The sequence below is a fragment of the Pseudophryne corroboree genome, chromosome 11, assembly GCF_028390025.1.
Source record: "Pseudophryne corroboree isolate aPseCor3 chromosome 11, aPseCor3.hap2, whole genome shotgun sequence".
Lineage (NCBI taxonomy): Eukaryota > Metazoa > Chordata > Amphibia > Anura > Myobatrachidae > Pseudophryne > Pseudophryne corroboree.
The window spans coordinates 125,308,064-125,335,796 of NC_086454.1; the positions used below are offsets into that span (position 1 = coordinate 125,308,064).

At 47.0% G+C, this 27,733-nt stretch overlaps 1 protein-coding gene across 1 annotated transcript; it reads right to left on the minus strand.

Annotated features, from left to right (window-relative positions):
* Positions 1-515: 515 nt before the first annotated feature.
* On the minus strand, positions 516-26,663 carry LOC134968676 (4-galactosyl-N-acetylglucosaminide 3-alpha-L-fucosyltransferase FUT5-like). Its single transcript, XM_063944194.1, has 3 exons — positions 26,538-26,663; positions 6,752-6,935; positions 516-1,291 (listed from the first exon to the last, which is right to left on the minus strand). Exons 1-3 carry the CDS (start codon positions 26,661-26,663, stop codon positions 516-518), a joined length of 1,086 nt encoding a protein of 361 aa, XP_063800264.1.
* Positions 26,664-27,733: the final 1,070 nt, after the last annotated feature.

The following is a 27,733-nucleotide window of genomic DNA, read 5'->3' on the forward strand; positions in this document are numbered from 1 at the left end:
CCCTTATCCAAAATGCTTGGGACCAGAGGTATTTTGGATATGGGATTTTTCCGTATTTTGGAATAATTAGATACCATAATGAGATATCATGGTGATGGGACCTAAGTCTAAGCACAGAATGCATTTATGTTACATATACACCTTATACACACAGCCTGAAGGTCATTTTAGCTAATATTTTTTATAACTTTGTGCATTAAACAAAGTGTGTGTACATTCACACAATTCATTTATGTTTCATATACACCTTATACACACAGCCTGAAGGTCATTTAATACAATATTATTAATAACTTTTTGTATTAAACAAAGTTTGTGTACATTGAGCCATCAAAAAACAAAGGTTTTACTATCTCACTCTCACTCAAAAAAGTCCGTATTTCGGAATATTCCGTATTTCGGAATATTTGGATATGGGATACTCAACCTGTAGTTATATACTGTAATAAATAGAAGAACAAGGATAACTGCATTCCCGTGATCATAACATTAAAACTCATTTATAACATTATAATTCATTTGTACCAGTCTCCAAGACTTAGAATAGTCTTATGTTTAGGAGCTTCTTTTATTGCTTTGCATACTCTACAGTATGCAGTCTGCCAATTAATGCCTGCAAAAGGATGAGGTCTGGACCTCCAGTGGATATATTGCTGGTAGGCTTTGTCATCACTGTCCAACTTTAAAATATATGTGGCCACTTCCTGGGCTGTGGAGAAGTCATCTACATGAATAAAAGAGTCTTTGGGAATGAAACGCTCATAATTTTCACGAGAGGGGCCCATAACAACTGGTACAATGCCATTTGCAAAGGCATTTTTCCACAGTTTCTCTGTAATGTAGTCTTCATGAGCTGAGTTCTCAAAGGATAGGTAAAATTTGTATCTGGAAAGTGTTTGCTGTTGTCTATTTCTAGGCAGAGGTTTATGCTGCGATCCATATATGTCAATGGATAAAAAATTCTTAAGCTGCTCATAATAGCGCACCCTCCGAGACTGTGGATTCCAGTTACTGACTGCCCAGGCCACCAGCTTAGTCTTTGGAGGGATAGTGAAGTTCTCTTCTTCCTTATTCTCCTCCAACCAGCCATAAGGAGAGAATATATCAGAGTCAGCCCTGTAGGACATGGTCAGATTGATGAGATTGTCCATAAAGTTTAAGTTTGGGCTGAGAGATGGGGACTCCAAGTTAAACCAAACCCAGTACTGATTGGGTGGTCTTGGCATCTGGGGAAGTTGGTTTTTAAAGTGGGATACATCCATGTGATGGATTACAACAGCATCAGCAGAAGAAAAATAAGAATTTACTCACCGGTAATTCTATTTCTCGTAGTCCGTAGTGGATGCTGGGTACTCCGTAAGGACCATGGGGTATAGACGGGCTCCGCAGGAGACTGGGCACTCTTAAAAGAAAGATTAGGTACTATATCTGGTGTGCACTAGCTCCTCCCTCTATGCCCCTCCTCCAGACCTCAGTTAGGGAAACTGTGCCCGGAAGAGCTAACATTACTAGGAAAGGATTTGGAATCCAGGGTAAGACTCATACCAGCCACACCAATCACACCGTACAACTCGTGATAACTATACCCAGTTAACAGTATGAACAATAACTGAGCCTCTCTCAACAGATGGCTCATACAATAACCCTTTAGTTAAGCAATAACTATATACATGTATTGCAGAGAGTCCGCACTTGGGACGGGCTCCCAGCATCCACTACGGACTACGAGAAATAGAATTACCGGTGAGTAAATTCTTATTTTCTCTGACGTCCTAGTGGATGCTGGGTACTCCGTAAGGACCATGGGGATTATACCAAAGCTCCCAAACGGGCGGGAGAGTGCGGATGACTCTGCAGCACCGAATGAGCAAACTCAAGGTCCTCCTCAGCCAGGGTATCAAACTTGTAAAATTTTGCAAAAGTGTTTGAACCTGACCAAGTAGCAGCTCGGCAAAGTTGTAAAGCCGAGACCCCTCGGGCAGCCGCCCAAGAAGAGCCCACCTTCCTCGTGGAATGGGCTTTTACTAATTTAGGATGCGGCAGTCCAGCCGCAGAATGTGCAAGCTGAATCGTGCTACAGATCCAGCGAGCAATAGTCTGCTTTGAAGCAGGAGCACCCAGCTTGTTGGGTGCATGCAGGATAAATAGCGAGTCAGTTTTTCTGACTCTAGCCGTCCTGGAAACAAAGTTTCAGGGCCCGGACTACGTCCAGCAACTTGGAATCCTCCAATTCCCTAGTAGCCGCAGGCACCACAATAGGTTGGTTCAAATGAAACGATGATACCACCTTAGGGAGAAATTGGGGACGAGTCCTCCATTCTGCCCTTTCTATATGTAAGATCAGATATGGGCTTTTACATGACAAAGCCGCCAATTCTGATACACGCCTAGTCCAAGCTAAGGCCAAAAGCATGACCACTTTCCACGTGAAATATTTTAGCTCCACGGTCTTAAGTGGCCCAAACCAGTGGTATTTTAGGAATCCAACACACGTTAAGATCCCAAGGTGCCACTGGAGGCACAAAAGGGGCTGAATATGCAGCACCCCTGTAACAACGTCCGAACTTCAGGCAGTGAAGCCAGTTCTTTTTGAGAGAAAAAGGGATAGGGCCGAAATCTTGGCCTTTATGGATCCTAATTTTAGGCCCATAGTCACTCCTGACTGTAGGAAGTGCAGGAATCGACCCCCCTGGAATTCCTCTGTAGGGCCTTCCCGGCCACACACCAAGCAACCTATTTTCGCCATATACAGTGAAAAAGTCTTGCTGTCACGTCTTTCCTAGCCTTTATCAGCGTAGGAAAAACTGCATCCGGAATGCCCTTTTCCGCTAGGATCCGGCGTTCAACCGCCATGCCGTCTAACGCAGACGCGGTAAGTCTTGGATCAGACAGGGTCCCTGTTGCAACATGTCCTGACTGAGAGGCAGAGGCCATGGGTCCTCTGAGAGCATTTCTTGCAGTTCCGGGTACCGAGTCCTTCTTGGCCAATCCGGAGCAAAGAATATTGTTCACACTCCTCCGTTTATTACAATTCTCAGCCCTTGGGTCTGAGAGGAAGAGGAGGGAATATATAGACCGACTGGAACACCCACGGTGTTACTAGTGCGACCACAGCTATCGCCTGAAAGTCCCTTGACCCAGCGTAAAACCTTTTTAATCTTTTTATTGAGGTGGGACGCCATGTAGTCCACCTGAGGCAGTTTCCATCAATTTGCAAAACTGCGTGAAGACTTCCTGATGAAGTCACCACTTTCCCGGGTGGAGGTCGTGTCCATTCCCGGAATGGACACTGCTGACAGTGCGCTTACTTGATTCTCCGCGCAGCGAAGAATTCTGGTGGCTTGTACCCTCGCCACCCTGCTCCTTGTGCCGCCCTGGCGGTTTACATGAGCCCCTGCGGTCTGACTGGATCAGAACCGGTTGGTCGAGAAGCAGGAACTCCGCTTGACCTAGGGCGTTGTATATGGCCCTTAGTTCCAGGATATTGATGTGAAGGCAAGTCTGTTGGCTTGACCACAAACCCTGGAATTTTCTTCCCTGTGTAACTGCCCCCCACCCTCGGAGGCTTGCATCCGTGGTCACCAGGACCCAGTCCTGAATGCCGAATCTGCGGCCCTCGAGAAGGTGAGCACTCCGCAGCCACCACAGGAGAGACACCCTGGCCCTGGGGGATAGGGTGATTAACCGATCCATCTGAAGATGTGATCCGGACCACTTGTCCTGTAAGTTCCATTGTCCTTGCATGGAACCAGCCGAAGGGGATGGCCTCGTATGATGCCATCATCCTTCCCAGGACTCGAGTGCAGTGATGCACTGACACCTGTTTTGGTTTTCAATGGATTCCTGACCAGTGTCATGAGCTCCTGAGCTCTCTCTATCGGGAGATAAACCCTCTTCTGGTCTGTGTCTAGGATCATGCCTAGGCGAGGCAGATGAGCTGTAGGAACCAACTGCGACTTCGGAATATATAGAATCCAGTCGTGTTGCTGTTTCACTTCCAGAGAAGGTGATACGCTGTCCAGCAACTGCTCTCTTGATCTCGCTTTTATGAGGAGATCATCCAAGTATGTGATAATAGTGACACCTTGCTTCCGCAGGAGCACCATCATATCCGCCATTACCTTGGTGAAATTGGTAATGACAACCCCGTACCGCAATTCTGAGGTACGCCTGATGAGGTGGATAAATGGGGACACGAAGGTATGCATCCCTTATGTCCCGATTCATTTCAGGCTTGCAATGACCGCTCTTAGCGATTCCATCTTGAACCTGAACCTTTTCAGGTATATGTTCAGGGATTTTAATACAATATGGGTCTAACCGAACCGTCTGGTTTCGGGATTATAACATGGTCGAATAATAACACCCTCTTGTTGAAGGAGGGGACCCTTGACCACCACCTGTTGAAGATACAATTTACGAATTGCAGTTAACACTGGCTCCCTCTCTTGGGGGGAAGCCCGCCGGGTCCTCGGTGAGGGGGCATCTTCTCACAGTCCAGCCTGTATCCCTGCGATACAATTTCTATTGCCCAGGGATCTAACAGGGAGTGAACCCACTTGTGGCTGAACTTACGAAGGCGTGTCCCCACCGGGCCTAGCTCCGCCTGTGGAGCCCCAGCGACATGCAGTGGATTTTTGTAGAGGCCGGGGAGGACTTCTGTTCCTGGGGACTAGCTGTGTTGTACAGCTTCTTTCCTCTGCCCCCGGCTCTGACAAGAAAGGACGCACCTCAGACTTTCTTGTTTCTTTATTCGAAAAGCTGCATTTAATAATGTCGTGCTTTCCTAGGCTGTGCAGGAATATAAGGCAAAATATCAGAAGTACCAGCTATAGCTGTGGAGACCAGGCCCGAGAACCTTTCTCCACGCAATCCTCAGCCTTCCATATGCCTCTTAAGTCGGCATCATCTGTCCAATGTATATTCTACAGGACACGTCAAGCAGAAATCGACATAGCTTTTGTCTCTAGGACCCAGTATACTAATGTCCCTTTGGGCATGCTTTATAATTATATATCTATCACTTAAGACAGCATCTTAAAATATTTATATGCATACTAGGGTCTCAATCTCTGCTGATAAGGTACCTGTCCACGCTGCCACAGCGCTATAAACCCATGCCGACACAATCGCCGGTCTGGGTAGTATACTAGAATGTGCACACTATCTGCAGGATCCCTGAGAATAGCTAGTGCAAACAGGACACCCAAGGGGAAGATTCTCAACACATCCTGGCCCTAGTGGGGAAAGGATACAGCCAGAGAATTCTCTTGTGGGAAGCTGCCGTCTCTTGTCTGGAGATTCCCGCTCTTTTTACTCATGAGAGGAGGGAAATTTACCTCAGCATTCTTCCCCTTAACATGTGTACTCTCGTGTCAGGGACAGATGAGTCATCAGTGATATGCAAATCATCTTTTATTCCAATAATCATATATTGAATATCTTTTAGCCCTCTTGGCTGTAACTTTGCATTATCGTAGTCGACAGTGGAGTTAAACTCCGTGTCAATACTTTGTTATTTTGGATAGTGAACATAGAGAGACTCTGAAGGACTCTGTGACATAGGGACAGACCAGGGTAGATTTCCTTTCTGTTCCCTAACCTTTTGTGCAATAATTTACCTCAGCACTTACACAAATCCAAACAGGTGTCGGCGTTGTCGACGGAGACACCCTCCCACACACATATCCGCTCTATCACCTCCTTAGAGGAGCCTTTTACCTCAGACATGTCGACACACGCGTACCGACACACCACACACACAGGGGATGCTCTATTTGAAGACAGTTCCCCCACCAGGCCCTTTGGAGAGACAGAGAGAGAGTATGCCAGCACACACCACAGCGCTATATAATACAGGGATGTACACTATACTGAGTGATTTTTCCCCTATAGCAGCTTATATACACAGTTTTGCGCCTAAATTTATGTGCCCCCCCCCCTCTCTTTTTTACCCTTTGTGTACCAGGATACTGCAGGGGAGAGCCTGGGGAGCTTCCTTCCAGCTGAGCTGTGAAGAGAAAATGGCGCCGGTGTGCTGAGGAAGAAGGCCCGGCCCCCTCAGCGGCGGGCTTCTGTCCTTTTATGTACTTTAATGGCGGGGGTTAATGCACATATACAGTTTATCAGACTGTATTATGTGCTTTTCGCCAAGTAAGGTAATCTAATTGCTGCCCAGGGCGCCCCCCCCAGCGCCCTGCACCCATCAGTGACCGGAGTGTGTGGAGTGCTAAGGGAGCAATGGCGCACAGCTGTAGTGCTGTGCGCTACCTTAATGAAGACCAAAGTCTTCAGCCGCCAATTTTCCACTTCTCTTCGTTCTTCTGGCTCTGCAAGGGGGACGGCGGCGCGGCTCCGGGACCGGACGACTGAGGACTGGGCCTGTGTTCGATCCCTCTGGAGCTAATGGTGTCCAGTAGCCTTAGAAGCCCAAGCTAGCTGCAAGCAGGTAGGTTCGCTTCTCTCCCCTCAGTCCCACGTAGCAGTGAGTCTGTTGCCAGCAGATCTCACTGAAAATAAAAAACCTAACAAATACTTTCTTTTCTAGGAAGCTCAGGAGAGCCCCTAGGGTGCATCCAGCTCTGGCCTGGCACAGATACTAACTGAGGTCTGGAGGAGGGGCATATAGGGAGGAGCTAGTGCACACCAGATATAGTACCTAATCTTTCTTTTAAGAGTGCCCAGTCTCCTGCGGAGCCCGACTATACCCCATGGTCCTTACGGAGTACCCAGCATCCACTAGGACGTCAGAGAAACAATGTTCTTTTAGCTGTATAGAAACATCCCTTTATATTAAAGAATGGTGGACAGTCATTAAGGGGAAATTTATCACCAAATGGCCAAGTCCATAGCAGGATAATTTGAGCATGTTCAGGTGGTCCTGAGTTAGTGTCCACATTGTTATAGATTGTAAACAAAATGGTTGAAAGGCAAAACTGTGCAATAAAGATCATAAAAGATATCTTCACAGACATGCTTTTCCCTAAAATTTCCATTCAATGAAGCAGATCTACCGGAATGGTATTGTAAATTACTGGATGTTTTTCACAATAGTCATCACTATTGGAAAAACAAATACAGATAACATATATTATATTTAGTATGACAATGAGATGCAATTAGTGCCTGAAAAAAAAATTATCTATGTGCTTTCATTTTGAAGACTTTTTTAAGGTGGTCTAGTGACGCCATATGAATTTTGGTTCAAAAAACAAAAAAATGTGCACATAAAACAAAGACTATTATTAGAAAGAGAAAGGGGGTGGTGGAACTGCACATGCGCAGGACCTGTTCGTGCATGATTGTTTGCCGCTCTCCTTTCCCCAGACATAGACATAGAGGGAGATCCTCATTGCAAAATAATTCCTTATTATTATTTACGTTAAAGAGAGAGGTTCCCTTCCCACTGCAACAGGTATGAGGGATTGAGGTGCCTCTCCGCTACTGTATTTACTAAAAAAAAATTAGAAGAAAAAAATCCAATATTAGGCAGAATGTGAAAAATCAGTGCTTGAAGTTTGTGCATTGCAAGCAAGACAAAATGGGCAAAAGCATTAAAGCAAGGATCTGAGTGACTTTGACAAGGGCCAAAAATGTGATAACTAAATGACTGGGTCAGAGTATTTCCACAGCTGCAGTTCTTGTGTACTGTTTCCAGTATGTTTTGGTTAGTACCTACCAAAAGTGATCCAAGGAAGGACAACCAGAGTCATGGCTCCTAAGGCTCACTGATATGCAGAGGGAGCAAAGGCTAGCTCATCTGGTCTGATCCCACAGAAAAGCTTTTGTAGCACAAAATGCTGAAAAAGTGAATGCTGGCTATGGTAGAAAGATGAACACACAGTGCTACGGAAGAGGCTGCATAGCCACAGACCGGTCAACAGGGGTCATCACATTATTATTATTATTATTATTATTACATTTTATTTATAAGGTGCCACAAATGTTTTGCAGCGCTGTACAAAGGACAGTACAGGGAGACAAAACTTAGCATCACAGTAAATAAATAACAAAAATAGAGTAAAGGTAACAAAGAGCACCACAATTCTCAAAACATGATACAGCTAAGATGTAAGTAGCGAGGGAGTAATCATCGTACTACTTGGGGCTGGCGACCATCGATAGAGATGAGGCTTTACCAGCAGGAGAAAGAACGGGTAAAAATGGTCACTGAGTAGGAGAGAGCTGCGAGTAAAATGTGTCGAGAAGAGGGCTTTGACAACAAGAGGAAAGAGGGCCCTGCTCTGAGGAGCTAACAATCTAGTGTGAAGGGGCAACAGACAGATGACATGAGGTGCAAGCAAGCGGGTGGTAGCCTGATGGCAGTATGTAAGCAAAGCTGAGATGTTCAAGGCATGAGGCAGAGGGATGGAGGAGCAGCCTCAGGACTAGGTTATGCATCACATCACTGCACCCTTGATGTTGGGGCCTCCAGACTACCAAAACAACACCAACCTCACCCTCCCCCTCCACCACCACCACAAATCACTGCCCATTGCACCATCCTCCCTCACCAGTTACAAAATAAAAAATAAGTCATAATGACAAATAAAAAGAATCACCAGGCCTCATCTGGCCATCAGCTGGGAAGGGCTCTCATTCAAATGAGCATGCTGTGCTGCTCCCCCCAGCAAGTGTCACCCCTGGTCTGCCTGAGGGGGCAGGGTGATGACGCGGGGAGCCGTGATTGGCTCGTGTCGGCCATCTTTAATTTAAACAAATGACGCTGTGGCGCCATTTTTTAGATGGGTATCTGCCTCCCCCGCAGTGCACATGGTTTTGCCCAACTGCTAACAAAATTCCTGCTGCGATCAACTTGGAATTACCCCCATTATATAGGCATGCTGCATATCATTTTAATCAGCAGAAGCTGCTTGTGCATCCTAGACACATAGCAATGCCAATAAGATGCATTTTCATTAAAAAAAGGCACCCGACATTAGCAGAGCTGCCAGCTGACTCACGCCAGGCATCTCCTGCTGCATGGCGCATTGAGGCAAGATGTATAAGGACACATCTGTATCCAAGGAGAGGCAGAGGTCACAGTGTTAGCGGCTGTGTGAGTGTTGTGTGCGGGTGGGTTGGTTGTGCAATAATGTTTGGCATATGTGTAAGGGACATTATGTGTATAAGGGCATTAATAAAGGTTGGCATAATGTTTAAGGCGCATTATGTTTATAATGACATTAATAATGTGTGTCATATGTGTTAGGGGCTTTACTGTGTGGTATTATGTGTATAAAGGCATTACTAATGTGTGGTATTATATGTATAAGGTGCTCTACTGTGTGGTGTTATGTATAGAAAGGGCACTATTTTGTGGTGTAATGTGAATAAAGAGCAAGATGGTGTGGTGTAATATGAATAAGGGGCACTACTGTGAGGAGTAACGTATATAAGGTAAATTGGTACTACTGTGTGATGTAACGTGAATAAGGGACACTATCGCATGATATAATGTGAATAAAGTTTCAGTACTGTGTGGCATAATTTGAATTGGGGGTACTATTGTGTGGCCATGCCGCTTGCCAGCAAAAACACGGCCCTTTTTGGGCTGTGCGTCGAATGTGCGCACTGTTCCTTTTTAAAATATAGGGTATAGGAACACCAAAATAAGGACTGCTATGGGTGCGGGGTGATGGTACTGGGAAAAGGGTACAGGGACAGAGGCAGAACTAGCGTTGGTGCTAGGGGCACCAGCCAAAATCTTGCCTAGGACATCATATTGGTTAGGGCCGGCTCTGCATGTATTGTTTATCCTAAGAGAGTACCAGGCGAGACAGCCATGTTGGGCGCACTACATAGGTTACACTGTGCGATTAGCAAAACGTGGCAGTAAGGCATACAAGGGTCAAGGGTACAAAGAAAAGCAACTAACAGAACACCTAGTTCTGCAGCTTACATAGTAAGGAAAATGGTCTTGCTCTGTAATTGCTTTCAGAAAATGTTCTCCTTTATAAAAAATTTAAAGTGAGCTAAGTGGAAAATAGCAAAAAAGGTTCCGGTTAGATTTTGAAATAATTGACAAAAAATAATAATTATCTGACCAAAAAATAAGAAAAAAATAAAGTTATATTAATTCTCTAATACTCCGAAGATAGTAAGCACATATTGGGAATTGCATAAAATATTTATATGAAGCCCACAAGGATTGCTGACACCTCAGGAGGTATGTGATAACTCTGGGCTGTGGTAAGGGTTCCAATGACGCAGACTTTGTTTCTATGCAAAATAGACAAATACAAGTGCTGTGAGACCACCTAAACAAATGTTAAGTACATTCTAAACAACTACAGTGGGGATAATATCGTACAGTTTTTATCTATTTTCACTTACAAACCAGTATCAATAAAGAAAAAGTGATGAAACAGTGCTGGATGTGATCTGCGGTACAGAATCTGACCTGCTTCCTAGGACTTGACCAACGACTGACCTGCAGAGTCCTGAGAGCCGCGGCACATGACTGGACCAAAATAGAAATCAGCGCTAAAGTCTCGAAACAGCAGAAGGATTATTGAAAAATGAGCTTCATACAAACATCTATTCCCTCAGTGGTTGTCTCTAAGCACTTGTGGTGTCCTGGGTTGGTGGTCTAGGTCCAATTCAAATTATTTATGGTCAGTATAATAGGCAAAACCAGTGCTAAGCCTTACTGAAGCAGCCCCTATAGCAGGGGTGGGGAACCCTTTTTCTACCAAGGGCCATTTGGATATGTATAAAATCCTTCGGGGGCCATACAAAAATTATCAACTTAAAAATTAGCCTGCCCCCAGTAGTTATGTCCCCAGGAATTATGCCCCCAGTCAGTAGTTATGGTCCCAGTAGATATGCCCCAGTAGTTATGCCCCCAGTAGATATACCCACAGTCAGTTGTTATGACCCAGTAGACATGCTTCCAGTACATATGCTCACAGTCAGTTGTTATACCCCAGTACATACACCCCCAATCAGTTGTTATGCCCCATTAGATATGCCCCCAGTCAGTTATTATGCCCCATTAGATATGCCCCCAGTCACTTGTTATGCCCCCAGTCGCTTGATATACCCCATTAGATATGCCCCCAGTCACTTGTTATGCCCCATTAGATATGCCCCCAGTCACTTGTTATGCCCCATTAGATATGCCCCCAGTCACTTGTTATGCCCCATTAGATATGCCCCCAGTCACTTGTTATGCCCCATTAGATATGCCCCCAGTCACTTGTTATGCCCCCATTAGATATGCCCCCAGTCACTTGTTATGCCCCATTAAATGTGCCCCCTCTACTAGCGCCACTTACACACGCACATTAAAAAAACAACAACAAAACACAATACCAGCCCCGTTTGTACTTCCGTACCGCTGCACACCGCCTGGCAGTCCGCTCCTCGGAACTATGGGATAGACGTCATAACGTCTCATAGCGCACAGCTGCACACTGTGGGTCATTCCGAGTTGATCGCTAGCTGCCGTTGTTCGCAGTGCAGCGATCAGGCTAAAAATCTGCATTACTGCGCATGCGTATGGGCCGCAATGCGCACGCGCGTCGTACGGGTACAAATCCCGTTGTGGTTGTGCACAGGTTGTAGCAAAGTTTTCAGTCGCACTGACGGCTGCAAGATGATTGACAGGAAGGGGGCATTACTGGGTGACAACTGAGCGTTTTCTAGGAGTGTTTGCAAAAACGCAGGCGTGTCTGAAAAAACGCAGGCGTGGCTGGGCGTTCGCTGGGCGGGTGTATGACATCAAATCCGGACACGAATAGGCTGAAGTGATCGCAAGCGCTGAGTAAGTTCAGAGCTACTCTGAAACAGCACAAACTTTTTTTGCAGAGCTCGTCTGCACATGCGTTCACACTTCTGCTAAGCTAAAATACACTCCCCAGTGGGCGGCAGCATAGCGTTTGCACAGCTGCTAAAAACTAATAGTGAGCGATCAACTCGCAATGACCCCCACTGTCAGAGCCAGAAGCTGGAGCTCTAGCGTGAGCTCCGGCTTTCAGCTGCCACTGAGGGCAAGGAGCCGGTGCCCGCTGGTAACACAATCTCAGCGGGCGCTCAACATCTCCCTCGGTAAGGTGAGCCTGGCCGGGCTGGATCAATCGGCTTTGCGGGCCTTATACGACCCGCAGGCCGGACGTCCCCCACCCCTGCCCTGTAGGAACACAAATTGTCTAGTTTCAAAGAGCAAAAGCTTCTCTTTCTATAAAAGTGTTTTACCAAGGTCATTCTAAGAGAACTGCTATTTCAAATAATTATACCACAAAAGAAAACTAACATGTATCTGTAACCTCTGTAATGTATCTGTGCTACTGTGTCACCACACAGTAGCACAATCTTATTCACATTACAATGCACATAGTGCCCCTGATTCATATTTTACCACATAGTAATGCCCCTTATTCAGATGATGTCACTCAGTGGTACCCCTTATACATGTTATGCCACACAGTAGTACCATTTATACACAGTGCCTACAGTAGTGCCCCTTTTATACAATTCCCATAATAATAGTGCCCCTTGCACATAATGCCCACAGAAGTGCTGCTTATAGACATAATGCCCACAGGAGTGCCACTTATACACATAATGCACACAGTAGCGCCCAGTATGCACATAATGCCCACAGTAGTAGTGCCCCAATGCAAATATCTGCCTCTGTCACTTCAGCAACTCCATGCCCTGTGTCCCTCTAGCAGCTTCCCTGTGTCTCTGTGTCCCTCCAGCCTCCTCTTACCTTATCTTTAGCATGCAAAGAGCTTGCTCCTCTTCAAGGGGTGGGCCACAGGTGGAGGAGGAGGACCATGGAGCTGCCAGGAGCTGAGGAAGGGGGAGGTGGCAGTAGCTTATCAGTGGCACTATTGCTACCTACATCATCTATTGACATGGGTGGTGGGGCAGGCTTTTCTGTTGGAATAACTGTGCAGGTCTGTGGAGGAGGTGGAACTAGTTCCACCTATCATCAGAGGTGATGGAACTCAGTTTCACCCCGTCCGCCCCGTCCCCCACTTTAACACCTGTTTCTCTACCTTGGTCTCCCAGCAAAACAATTGCACTGCTTACAGCTGGTACAAAACACAGCTGGCAGGCTATTAACTAACCAGCCCCGTTCCAGCCACATAACACCCATACTCCCCCCACTGGTTGTCTGTAAGATGGCAAATCATTTTCAAGTTTGGCTTACTACCTTTCAAAGCCCTACATGACCAGGGCCCAAGGTACCTGAAGCAGCTTCTGATTCCTTACCTCCCCACTTGATTACCAAGATCTGTAGATGAAGGACTATTAGCAATACCTAGATTCTCCCGGAATTCAGGTTTGGACTGGCCCACAGGGGTACAGGGCAAACCCCCAGTAGGCCCCGCTGCCTGGACCCCACCGCCTCTTCTTCTGTCCACACCCCCATACATAGGCCCCTATAATGGATAACAGCATTCCCTGGTGGGCACATCATGGCCCAGTCCGACACTGTGTATATATATATATATATATATATATACAGGTTTGTAGAGAAGGGCACTCAATCCAGATTTGAAAAAAATTGTCTTTTAATATCACCCAACCAGGGCACTTAAAAAGGTGAAATACAGATTGCGGTGGCTCAGCATGAGATAATTTGAGATATTTATCCACAAAACATTGGCGTATCCACGCCTAAGTAATCATATCCATAGCAAGCGTATCATAATCATAGGGATACAAGTGGTAACTTAGCTTAGTTACCACTTGTATCCCTATGATTATGATACGCTTGCTATGGATATGATTACTTAGGCGTGGATACGCCAATGTTTTGTGGATAAATATCTCAAATTATCTCATGCTGAGCCACCGCAATCTGTATTTCACCTTTTTAAGTGCCCTGGTTGGGTGATATTAAAAGACAATTTTTTTCAAATCTGGATTGAGTGCCCTTCTCTACAAACCTGTATATTTATCTGGACTGTAATGGTACAGAACTTAAGGAGCACCTTATATACAAAGAAAAGGGTGTGCAAGTATTTATGTACAGGATTTTATATATATATATATATATATATATATCTCCTATATAATAGCCCAGATCTGTGACTTTGTGACTCATTTGCTAATGCTGGGCGGAGTCACAACACTGGGCGGAGTTAGTCAAATGAGTCACAGATCTGGCCACATCTATAGGAGACTAGGAGCAGAAGCAGATAGTATGGGCATGGCACAGGCAGGGGTTCATACCTCCCAGCTTTCTTCAGGCAGAAGGAGGGACACACAAGTGGAGAAAAGGGGACGTGGTCAACGAAAAAGGGGCGTGGCTTTATGGGAGGGCCCCCGTTTTCGTCAGTGAGGGGGCATGCCCAGCGCTCTGTGAGCTGCTGGCATGCCCCCAGGGGCTGATTATGAGTTCGGGGGCCCAGGGCACTTGAGACAGGGGAGCCCTATCGCATTGCTGTGCCTGCTGCGGGGTTGGGGGCGTGGTCAAATCGCGCCCGCGAGGCCACGCCCCTTATGCAAATTCCGGATTATTATTTTTTTTATGGAATTTTGGCCCCTCAGCTAGGGCTAAATCCAGGGGAGTTGGTCGCTCCCCCCTACACACCCGCACAGCATACTTGCCTACCTGACCCTCTCCATGAGGGAGAAAATGCTCTGTTCCTGGACTTTCCTGGTAATGTATGATTGCCATCACCTGTGGTGAGCTAATTAATTGATAAGAAAGGTGTTTCACCACAGGTGATGGCAATCATACATTACCAGGAAAGTCCAGGAACAGAGAATTTTCTCCCTCATGGAGAGGGTCAGGTAGGCAAGTATGCCGCACAGGCAGAAGAAAGCAGGGAGACTGCTGCCTCCTTGCAACACCACAGACCTGCCAACACGCAGCAGCGTGTGCTGACTGTAGCACAATGCTGCCGCTGTTGCTGGCAGGACGGGGAAGCTTCTGTGCTGGGACAGAGCTATTCGAGCCGGGGGGCCCACTAAAACTGTGGGGCCAACGGTACGTACCCCCTGCCCCCCCCCCTTAATCCGGCTCTGCTGCTGGAACCCCCCTTTAATCCGTACCCCCTGATGCCCCCTCTCCCTCTGTCTCCACTATTCACCGCTGCTCTGCTAAGCAGAACAGCGAGTACAGGAGATTATTCCCTCCCCCCCCCCCACCGCGGGACACTGCGACCCGCGGGTGGGACAGCGGGACAGACCCCAAAAAAATGGGACTGTCTCGCGAAAATCGGGACAGTTGGGAGGTATGGGTGTGTGTGAGGGGGTATGCCGTACAGACAGACGGGCACCGGCTCACTGTGTGCTTGACCCCCCACATCAGCATACTTAGCAGGGTCTCTCTGGCGCGGAGGAGCGTCACTTTCTGCCACACTCCACGCTTCTTAGCTGCAGTTTTGTGGGGCACCTGCCACTGTGCAGGTTCCGTACTGCCTCTGTTATCTCCAGCCCCGGCAACCCCACTGCTAGCTGCAGCGTTGCCGCCCGCAGTGAGGTGCGCCCAGCTCCTTCACACACTTTAGCTGGCGGGCAGCGCTGCAGAAGTCCGAGCTGCTTGCAGGCTCCTACCCCCTCCTCCCTCCAGCCGCAGCGTCTCCTGGGAGCTAACCAGTCACTGCCAGTCTCCCCTTATTACAGTGCTCAGCAGCCGCAAGGTCCGCGCCGCGTGCATGGTATGACCCCCTCCTCCCTCCATCCGTGGTCCCCCCCTCACCCATCCCTCCCCCACCCATGGCACCCCTGCACCTGCCCCTCCACCACCTGCAGCACCTCCGGACCTCCTTCCCCATCCGCCGCACCACCCGTACCTGCCCCTCCCCTACCCACGGCGCCTGCGAACCCCTACCCCACCCCCGGCACCCCCGTCCCTTCCCATCCCACAGCACCTCCGGAACCCTTCACCCATCCGCAACATCCCCACACCTGCCCCTCTCCCACCTGTGGCACCCCTGCCCCTCCCCCACCTGCAGTGCCTCCGTACCCCTCCCCCATCTGCAGCCCCCACTCCTCTGCCCCTCCCCCACCCGCAGCACCTCCCGACCCTTCCCCATCCGGGCGCCCCCCCCCCCCCCCCCGCTTCCGCCCCCACTCCACCCGCAGCATCTACAGACACCATCCCCCATCCGCAGTCCCCCCCGCACCCGCTACATTCTGTACATCGTGCCCTGCAGGTGCTGTTCACGCTGTCGCAAGGGGCTGCGCCTCCTTCACCATCGCACGCCCTTTCATTGTGCAATATTTAACCACTAACAAAGGAATGCAGGTAATACTCCATATGATACAAATATTGAACCCCAGAAAGGCATGCAAGGGTTAAGGGGGCGTAGCCCCTTGCGACGGTGTGAAGAGCGCCCGTAGGGCGCGATGAAGCACCTAGTATATATATATATATAGAGAGAGAGAGAGAGAGGAGCAATAGTACACGAGGACAGGCACTGAGACTGGAGGGGGGGAGGTTCAGGGGAAATTTGAGTACTTCACAGAAAGGGTAGTGGACAAGTGGAATAGCCTCCCATCAGAGGTGGTAGAGGCTAAGACAGTAGAGCACTTTAAACATGCATGGGATAGACATAAGGATATCCTTACAAAGACATAAGGATCAAATAAGGTTTGAGATAAATATGGTAAGAAAATAAACAAAGGGGCAGACTAGATGGGCCAAGTGGTTCTTATCTGCCGTCAAATTCCAATATTGTGATACATTGATTAACAATGACTCTAACTTCCCTTAGGTCAGTCAAGTAAAAGATAACAGGGGCCTCAAATCAGAACCAACCAGTTTTGGTCGGTCTGGTGGGGTGTGTGAGGTCATGCTGATGTCATAATTAGTGATGAGCGGGTTCGGTTTCTCGGAAACCGAACCCCCCCGAACTTCACGCTTTTTACACGGGTCCGAGGCAGACTCGGATCTTCTCGCCTTGCTCGGCTAACCCGAGCGCGCCCGAACGTCATCATCCCGCTGTCGGATTCTCGCGAGGCTCGTATTCTATCGCGAGACTCGGATTCTATATAAGGAGCCGCGCGTCGCCGCCATTTTCACACGTGCATTGAGATTGATAGGGAGAGGACGTGGCTGGAGTCCTCTCCGTTTAGAGTAGACTAGAGAGTAGTAGAGAGTAGAGACACTTGATTTACTAATTTTGGGGAGCATATTAGGACGAAGTACTACTTGCTGATAGTGTGACCAGTGACCACCAGTTTAATTAATCCATTCTCTGCCTGAAAAAAAACGATACACAGTGTGACACAGTCACATACCATATCTGTGCTCAGCCTCAGTGTGCCCTCAGTGTGCTGCATCATCTATGTAATACTGTATATCTGACTGTGCTGAGTGCTCACTGCTCACACAGCTTAATTGTGGGGGAGACTGGGGAGCAGTTATAGCAGGAGTACATATTTTAACAGTGCACACTTTTGCTGCCAGAGTGCCACTGCCAGTGCCAGTGTGACTGACCAGTGACCACTGATCACCAGTATATTGTGATTGTCTGCCTGAAAAAGTTAAACACTCGTCGTGTGGTGTTTTTATTCTATAAACGCATTCTGCTGACAGTGTCCAGCAGGTCCGTCATTATATAATATATACCTGTCCGGCTGCAGTAGTGATATATATATATTTTTTATATCATTATCATCCAGTCTATATTAGCACTGCAGCAGACGCAGTACGGTAGTCCACGGCTGTAGCTACCTCTGTGTCGGCAGTCGCTCGTCCATCCATAATTGTATACCACCTACCTGTGGTGTTTTTTTTTTTTCTATCTTCTTGATACTAGTAGCTTACTTTAGGAGTCTGCAGTGCTGAGCTGACAGTGTCCAGCAGGTCCGTCATTATATAATATATACCTGTCCGGCTGCAGTAGTGATATATATATATTTTATATCTCATTATCATCCAGTCTATATTAGCAGCAGACGCAGTACGGTAGTCCACGGCTGTAGCTACCTCTGTGTCAGCAGTCGCTAGTCCATCCATAATTGTATACCACCTACCTGTGGTGTTTTTTTTTTTTCTATCTTCTTGATACTACTAGTAGCTTACTTTAGGAGTCTGCAGTGCTGAGCTGACAGTGTCCAGCAGGTCCGTCATTATATAATATATACCTGTCCGGCTGCAGTAGTGATATATATATATATATATATTTTTTATATCATTATCATCCAGTCTATATTAGCAGCAGACGCAGTACGGTAGTCCACGGCTGTAGCTACCTCTGTGTCGGCAGTCGCTCGTCCATCCATAATTGTATACCACCTACCCGTGGTGTTTTTTTTTCTTTCTATCTTCTTGATACTAGTAGCTTACTTTAGGAGTCTGCAGTGCTGAGCTGACAGTGTCCAGCAGGTCCGTCATTATATAATATATACCTGTCCGGCTGCAGTAGTGATATATATATATTTTTTTTATATCATTATCATCCAGTCTATATTAGCAGCAGACGCAGTACGGTAGTCCACGGCTGTAGCTACCTCTGTGTCGGCAGTCGCTAGTCCATCCATAATTGTATACCACCTACCTGTGGTGTTTTTTTTTTTTCTATCTTCTTGATACTACTAGTAGCTTACTTTAGGAGTCTGCAGTGCTGAGCTGACAGTGTCCAGCAGGTCCGTCATTATATAATATATACCTGTCCGGCTGCAGTAGTGATATATATATATTTTTTATATCATTATCATCCAGTCTATATTAGCAGCAGACGCAGTACGGTAGTCCGCGGCTGTAGCTACCTCTGTGTCGGCAGTCGCTAGTCCATCCATAATTGTATACCACCTACCTGTGGTGTGTTTTTTTTTCTATCTTCTTGATACTACTAGTAGCTTACTTTAGGAGTCTGCAGTGCTGAGCTGACAGTGTCCAGCAGGTCCGTCATTATATAATATATACCTGTCCGGCTGCAGTAGTGATATATATATATTTTTTTTATATCATTATCATCCAGTCTATATTAGCAGCAGACGCAGTACGGTAGTCCACGGCTGTAGCTACCTCTGTGTCGGCAGTCGCTAGTCCATCCATAATTGTATACCACCTACCTGTGGTGTTTTTTTTTTTTTTTATCTTCTTGATACTACTAGTAGCTTACTTTAGGAGTCTGCAGTGCTGAGCTGACAGTGTCCAGCAGGTCCGTCATTATATAATATATACCTGTCCGGCTGCAGTAGTGATATATATATATATTTTTTATATCATTATCATCCAGTCTATATTAGCAGCAGACGCAGTACGGTAGTCCACGGCTGTAGCTACCTCTGTGTCGGCAGTCGCTCGTCCATCCATAATTGTATACCACCTACCCGTGGTGTTTTTTTTTCTTTCTATCTTCTTGATACTAGTAGCTTACTTTAGGAGTCTGCAGTGCTGAGCTGACAGTGTCCAGCAGGTCCGTCATTATATAATATATACCTGTCCGGCTGCAGTAGTGATATATATATATTTTATATCTCATTATCATCCAGTCTATATTAGCAGCAGACGCAGTACGGTAGTCCACGGCTGTAGCTACCTCTGTGTCGGCAGTCGCTAGTCCATCCATAATTGTATACCACCTACCTGTGGTGTTTTTTTTTTCTATCTTCTTGATACTACTAGTAGCTTACTTTAGGAGTCTGCAGTGCTGAGCTGACAGTGTCCAGCAGGTCCGTCATTATATAATATATACCTGTCCGGCTGCAGTAGTGATATATATATATTTTTTTTATATCATTATCATCCAGTCTATATTAGCAGCAGACGCAGTACGGTAGTCCACGGCTGTAGCTACCTCTGTGTCGGCAGTCGCTAGTCCATCCATAATTGTATACCACCTACCTGTGGTGTTTTTTTTTTTTTTATCTTCTTGATACTACTAGTAGCTTACTTTAGGAGTCTGCAGTGCTGAGCTGACAGTGTCCAGCAGGTCCGTCATTATATAATATATACCTGTCCGGCTGCAGTAGTGATATATATATATATTTTTTATATCATTATCATCCAGTCTATATTAGCAGCAGACGCAGTACGGTAGTCCACGGCTGTAGCTACCTCTGTGTCGGCAGTCGCTCGTCCATCCATAATTGTATACCACCTACCCGTGGTGTTTTTTTTTCTTTCTATCTTCTTGATACTAGTAGCTTACTTTAGGAGTCTGCAGTGCTGAGCTGACAGTGTCCAGCAGGTCCGTCATTATATAATATATACCTGTCCGGCTGCAGTAGTGATATATATATATTTTATATCTCATTATCATCCAGTCTATATTAGCAGCAGACGCAGTACGGTAGTCCACGGCTGTAGCTACCTCTGTGTCGGCAGTCGCTAGTCCATCCATAATTGTATACCACCTACCTGTGGTGTTTTTTTTTTCTATCTTCTTGATACTACTAGTAGCTTACTTTAGGAGTCTGCAGTGCTGAGCTGACAGTGTCCAGCAGGTCCGTCATTATATAATATATACCTGTCCGGCTGCAGTAGTGATATATATATATATTTTTTATATCATTATCATCCAGTCTATATTAGCAGCAGACGCAGTACGGTAGTCCACGGCTGTAGCTACCTCTGTGTCGGCAGTCGCTCGTCAATCCATAAGTATACTAGTATCCATCCATCTCCATTGTTTACCTGAGGTGCCTTTTAGTTGTGCCTATTAAAATATGGAGAACAAAAATGTTGAGGTTCCAAAAATAGGGAAAGATCAAGATCGACTTCCACCTCGTGCTGAAGCTGCTGCCACTAGTCATGGCCGAGACGATGAAATGCCAGCAACGTCGTCTGCCAAGGCCGATGCCCAATGTCATAGTACAGAGCATGTAAAATCCAAAACACCAAATATCAGTAAAAAAAAAAAGGACTCAAAAATCTAAAATAAAATTGTCGGAGGAGAAGCGTAAACTTGCCAATATGCCATTTACCACACGGAGTGGCAAGGAACGGCTGAGGCCCTGGCCTATGTTCATGGCTAGTGGTTCAGCTTCACATGAGGATGGAAGCACTCAGCCTCTCGCTAGAAAAATGAAAAGACTCAAGCTGGCAAAAGCACAGCAAAGAACTGTGCGTTCTTCGAAATCACAAATCCACAAGGAGAGTCCAATTGTGTCGTTTGCGATGCCTGACCTTCCCAACACTGGACGTGAAGAGCATGCGCCTTCCACTATTTGCACGCCCCCTGCAAGTGCTGGAAGGAGCACCCGCAGTCCAGTTCCTGATAGTCAGATTGAAGATGTCAGTGTTGAAGTACACCAGGATGAGGAGGATATGGGTGTTGCTGGCGCTGGGGAGGAAATTGACCAGGAGGATTCTGATGGTGAGGTGGTTTGTTTAAGTCAGGCACCCGGGGAGACACCTGTTGTCCGTGGGAGGAATAGGGCCATTGACATGCCTGGTGAAAATACCAAAAAAATCAGGTCTTCGGTGTGGAAGTATTTCAACAGAAATGCGGACATTTGTCAAGCCGTGTGTTGCCTTTGTCAAGCTGTAATAAGCAGGGGTAAGGACGTTAACCACCTCGGAACATCCTCCCTTATACGTCACCTGCAGCGCATTCATCATAAGTCAGTGACAAGTTCAAAAACTTTGGGCGACAGCGGAAGCAGTCCACTGACCAGTAAATCCCTTCCTCTTGTAACCAAGCTCACGCAAACCACCCCACCAACTCCCTCAGTGTCAATTTCCTCCTTCCCCAGGAATGCCAATAGTCCTGCAGGCCATGTCACTGGCAATTATGACGAGTCCTCTCCTGCCTGGGATTCCTCCGATGCATCCTTGCGTGTAACGCCTACTGCTGCTGGCGCTGCTGTTGTTGCTGCTGGGAGTCGATGGTCATCCCAGAGGGGAAGTCGTACTCGTAAGACCACTTTTACTACTTCCACCAAGCAATTGACTGTCCAACAGTCCTTTGCGAGGAAGATGAAATATCACAGCAGTCATCCTGCTGCAAAGCGGATAACTGAGGCCTTGGCATCCTGGGCGGTGAGAAACGTGGTTCCGGTATCCATCATTACTGCAGAGGCAACTAGAGACTTGTTGGAGGTACTGTGTCCCCGGTACCAAATACCATCTAGGTTCCATTTCTCTAGGCAGGCGATACCGAAAATGTACACAGACCTCAGAAAAAGACTCACCAGTGTCCTAAAAAATGCAGTTGTACCCAATGTCCACTTAACCACGGACATGTGGACAAGTGGAGCAGGGCAGGCTCAGGACTATATGACTGTGACAGCCCACTGGGTAGATGTATGGACTCCCGCCGCAAGAACAGCAGCGGCGGCACCAGTAGCAGCATCTCGCAAACGCCAACTCTTTCCTAGGCAGGCTACGCTTTGTATCACCGCTTTCCAGAATACGCACACAGCTAAAAACCTCTTACGGCAACTGAGGAAGATCATCGCAGAATGGCTTACCCCAATTGGACTCTCCTGTGGATTTGTGGCATCGGACAACGCCAGCAATATTGTGTGTGCATTAAATCTGGGCAAATTCCAGCACGTCCCATGTTTTGCACATACCTTGAATTTGGTGGTGCAGAATTATTTAAAAAACGAGAGGGGCGTGCAAGAGATGCTGTCGGTGGCCAGAAGAATTGCGGGACACTTTCGGCGTACAGGCACCACGTACAGAAGACTGGAGCACCACCAAAAACGCCTGAACCTGCCCTGCCATCATCTGAAGCAAGAAGTGGTAACGAGGTGGAATTCAACCCTCTATATGCTTCAGAGGTTGGAGGAGCAGCAAAAGGCCATTCAAGCCTATACAACTGAGCACGATATAGGAGGTGGAATGCACCTGTCTCAAGCGCAGTGGAGAATGATTTCAACGTTGTGCAAGGTTCTGCAACCTTTTGAACTTGCCACACGTGAAGTCAGTTCAGACACTGCCAGCCTGAGTCAGGTCATTCCCCTCATAAGGCTTTTGCAGAAGAAGCTGGAGACATTGAAGGAGGAGCTAACACAGAGCGATTCCGCTAGGCATGTGGGACTTGTGGATGGAGCCCTAAATTCGCTTAACAAGGATTCACGGGTGGTCAATCTGTTGAAATCAGAGCACTACATTTTGGCCACCGTGCTCAATCCTAGATTTAAAACCTACCTTGGATCTCTCTTTCCGGCAGACACAAGTCTGCTGGGGTTCAAAGAACTGCTGGTGACAAAATTGTCAAGTCAAGCGGAACGCGACCTGTCAACATCTCCTCCTTCACATTCTCCCGCAACTGGGGGTGCGAGGAAAAGGCTCAGAATTCCGAGCCCACCCGCTGGCGGTGATGCAGGGCAGTCTGGAGCGACTGCTGATGCTGACATCTGGTCCGGACTGAAGGACCTGACAACGATTACGGACATGTCGTCTACTGTCACTGCATATGATTCTCTCCCCATTGAAAGAATGGTGGAGGATTATATGAGTGACCGCATCCAAGTAGGCACGTCAGACAGTCCGTACTTATACTGGCAGGAAAAAGAGGCAATTTGGAGGCCCTTGCACAAACTGGCTTTATTCTACCTAAGTTGCCCTCCCACAAGTGTGTACTCCGAAAGAGTGTTTAGTGCCGCCGCTCACCTTGTCAGCAATCGGCGTACGAGGTTACATCCAGAAAATGTGGAGAAGATGATGTTCATTAAAATTAATTATAATCAATTCCTCCGTGGAGACATTGACCAGCAGCAATTGCCTCCACAAAGTACACAGGGAGCTGAGATGGTGGATTCCAGTGGGGACGAATTGATAATCTGTGAGGAGGAGGATGTACACGGTGATATATCGGAGGATGATGATGAGGTGGACATCTTGCCTCTGTAGAGCCAGTTTGTGCAAGGAGAGATTAATTGCTTCTTTTTTGGTAGGGGTCCAAACCAACCCGTCATTTCAGTCACAGTCGTGTGGCAGACCCTGTCACTGAAATGATGGGTTGGTTAAAGTGTGCATGTCCTGTTTATACAACATAAGGGTGGGTGGGAGGGCCCAAGGACAATTCCATCTTGCACCTCTTTTTTCTTTCATTTTTCTTTGCGTCATGTGCTGTTTGGGGGGTGTTTTTTGGAAGGGCCATCCTGCGTGACACTGCAGTGCCACTCCTAGATGGGCCAGGTGTTTGTGTCGGCCACTAGGGTCGCTTAGCTTACTCACACAGCTACCTCATTGCGCCTCTTTTTTTCTTTGCGTCATGTGCTGTTTGGGGAGTGTTTTTTGGAAGGGCCATCCTGCGTGACACTGCAGTGCCACTCCTAGATGGGCCAGGTGTTTGTGTCGGCCACTAGGGTCGCTTAGCTTACTCACACAGCTACCTCATTGCGCCTCTTTTTTTCTTTGCATCATGTGCTGTTTGGGGAGGGTTTTTTGGAAGGGCCATTCTGCGTGACACTGCAGTGCCACTCCTAGATGGGCCAGGTGTTTGTGTCGGCCACTTGGGTCGCTTAGCTTAGCCATCCAGCGACCTCGGTGCAAATTTTAGGACTAAAAATAATATTGTGAGGTGTGAGGTGTTCAGAATAGACTGAAAATGAGTGGAAATTATGGTTATTGAGGTTAATAATACTTTGGGATCAAAATGACCCCCAAATTCTATGATTTAAGCTGTTTTTTAGGGTTTTTTGAAAAAAACACCCGAATCCAAAACACACCCGAATCCGACAAAAAAAATTCGGTGAGGTTTTGCCAAAACGCGTTCGAACCCAAAACACGGCCGCGGAACCGAACCCAAAACCAAAACACAAAACCCGAAAAATTTCCGGTGCTCATCACTAGTCATAATGGCAACTGCCTATATCAGCGCTGTGCTGTTGCTGTCTCTCACATATGCCTTCGGAGGCTTGGGACGGCATAGCACACTGGCAGAAGGTTAGTGACTGGACAAAGATTAGGGCAGCTTAGTTCGAAACGTCGGCAGACTTTTAGCATGACTATTGTAATATATGACTTATGACCTTGGGGATAGCATAGTATTGGATTAAAACAAAATCTCACACCTACTGGGACAGCACCGTTACTTAAAAACCACAAGCGCCTGCAAATGGGCCATTAGAGAAATTTGCAGCGCGCTGTCTAGATGGGCCTATAATGTTCCTAATTACAGGTAAATTCTTTATGTGCAGCCGCACCTATGACATCTCCTTGGAGTTGTTTGGTGAGCCTGTAATGTTGCAAATTAAATCCTTTACTCTCTCTCTGCCTGCCTAAATCCCAGTATGCCAGTATTGCAGGCTGATCTATTTTTATTAATGTGTAGAGGTGTAAGAGTATATTGTGCTTTAATCATTACGTTTGTTTTTATCCAATACTATATACAGATGTAGCCACGCTGGTCATGGCTACATCTGAGGTAATTGTGCACCCTCAATGCGGCTATGCGCACCAGGGACAAGCAGTCAGGGAGGCAGGGGAGGTAGGAGGCAGTGCCTCCCCTGTCATTAATGATTAAAAAAATACAAAGATACTTATGACACATATTCTGTGTCATAAGTATCTCCTTTATATTAATCAAATCATTTTTACTCCTAGAATGGGTTTGGGAGGCACTGACAGTGGTGCCTCCCGTTGGTAATGGGAATGGGGGCGGGCCAAGCCTTGGGCAGTAAAAGCCCATTGAAAATACAATGGAAAGCGACACCTACTAAAGTGCCGCTTTTATACAGGGACGTGCTTTCAGCCCAAGAAAGCACGCCTCTTGTCAGTGATGCCAGATGTGATTGGCCAGCGGATCCGTCACTGGATCTGCTGTCATCACTCACTGGCTGCAGGCGAATGCGGCGGGACGGGGCGGAGATGCGGGCGGCGGGATGCAGCGTGATGCGGTGGCGGGTATCAGTGGCGGCAGGCATGGATCCAAGATCCCTGCCTGCCATTCTGCAGAGTTTGGCAGCGGAGCGATACTGATTTAAAAAATGGCGCCACAGCGTCATTTGATTAAATTAAAGATGGCCGACACGAGCCAATCACGGCTCCCCGCGTCATCACCCTGCCCTCTCAGGCTGACTTATATAAGTCAGCGCGAGGCAGCGGCTGTCAGTCCAATGGAGGAGGAGGAGCAGTGAAGAGCTCCTGAAGATAGAAGACGCCGTGGAAGTCCTGGATGGGCGGCGCCTATGCAGAAGAGCTTAAAGGCCGCCACCCACCAGGTGAAGACGCCGGAAGCCCTGGGCAGGCAGCGGCTATGCAAAAGAGCTTAAAGGCTGCCGCCTCCCAGGTGAAGACCCTGAGTAATAAAATGTATTTTAAAACTGTGTCTTGTAATTATTTTAATATTTTCTTTACAGGTGGACTACAGGTGCCAGAGGGCCCCTTAATGTCCGGGCATGCTGGCACTTGTGGTTTTCCAAGTGCCGGCATGCTGAGGCGTGCTTGCTTGGACCTGTGCCTAGCTGTGCCGAGGTGCAGCATTGCCGTTCCCATCCATGTGTATGGGGCACACACACTTCTTAGACATCCAGACGTACGCGGTGCGGTCGTGCCTAATAAGGCGCAATCGCGATATGACGTAGCCACGATGAGAATGGCTACATTTGTACAGTTGTAATCCCTGTTACAGTCAGAAATGAATGCTATGGTGGTTATGGCTGTCCCCCTTTCACCCCCCTCACTCCCATTCATCTCTTGCTCTCTTTTTTCACTCTCTCACCATTGACGTGTAGGTGCGTTCTTCTGCGGCTGGGTAAAAGGTCAAAATAGCAGAATTGAGGTGATAGAAGGGATGATTGGGTTTGGCAAGGTTAGTGGGTGGGCGAGTGGTCTGGGCAAACTGCATAGTCTCTTAATGCCTAGAGGGATGGGCAGTCCTTCAGCCATGGGTCCCCAGAGGTTTCCCCCACAAGGGGTTTTTTTTCTCCTGAGTGCTGAAGGATGACTTCATGAGTCATGAGGCTTACGTCATCTTGTTCCTCTTATAGGACAAGTTTGTAAGATTACTGGACCAATCTTAGTCCAACATTCCCTATTTTATTATGCAGAGTAAATAATAATAATAACTACACATAATAGTAATAAGAAGACGAAGAAGAAGAAGAAGAAGAAGAAGAAGAAGAAGAAGAAGAAGAAGAAGAAGAAGAAAAAGAGGAAGAAGAAAAAACAGGCAGCATTTTACTTTAAATAAAAATAGATATTTATTTTTTAAATATATTTTGATCGAAGTTGTCTTTATTTTATTAATAAATCCTCTCAAAAGGTGAAGAAATTACACATATTTGGGACGACAAAAATATTAGGAGAGTTCAGAATCATGTATTCAGAGCCACCCCTAGGCATAGGCAAACAAGGCAAATGCCTAGGGCTTTTGGTATGCCTAGGGGCACCAGCAGCTTCTGCTGATTAAAATGATATGCGGCATGCCTATAGTCTGTGTGTAGCATTTCGTATGCAGATACAGCCACAGTTGCATACAGTATATAGGCATGCTGCATATCATTTTAATCAGCAGAAGCTGCTTGTGCATCCTAGACACATAGCAATGCCAATAAGATGCATTTTCATAAAAAAAAGGCACCCGACATTAGCAGAGCTGCCAGCTGACTCACGCCAGGCATCTCCTGCTGCATGGCGCATTGCGGCAAGATGTATAAGGACACATCTGTATCCAAGGAGAGGCAGAGGTCACAGTGTTAGCAGCTGTGTGAGTGTTGTGTGTGGGTGGGTTGGTTCTGCAATAATGTTTGGCGTATGTGTAAGGGACATTATGTGTATAAGGGCATTAATAAAGGTTGGCATAATGTGTAAGGCGCATTATGTTTATAATGACATTAATAATGTGTGTCATATGTGTTAGGGGCTTTACTGTGTGGTATTATGTGTATAAAGGCATTACTAATGTGTGGCATTATG

What these genes read in the sequence shown, in the direction of transcription:
- LOC134968676 (XM_063944194.1), bottom strand. Translation starts at nt 26,663, where the DNA reads ATGCAGTTTGCCCAGACCACTCGCCCACCCACTAACCTTGCCAAACCC. An exon ending in AACGCACCTACACGTCAATG is followed by an intron (nt 6,936 to 26,537) that starts GTGAGAGAGTGA and finishes TTTATTGCACAG; the next exon opens with TTTTGCCTTTCAACCATTTT. An exon ending in AGCTAAAAGAACATTGTTTC is followed by an intron (nt 1,292 to 6,751) that starts TCTGACGTCCTA and finishes ATTCTTATTTTT; the next exon opens with CTTCTGCTGATGCTGTTGTA.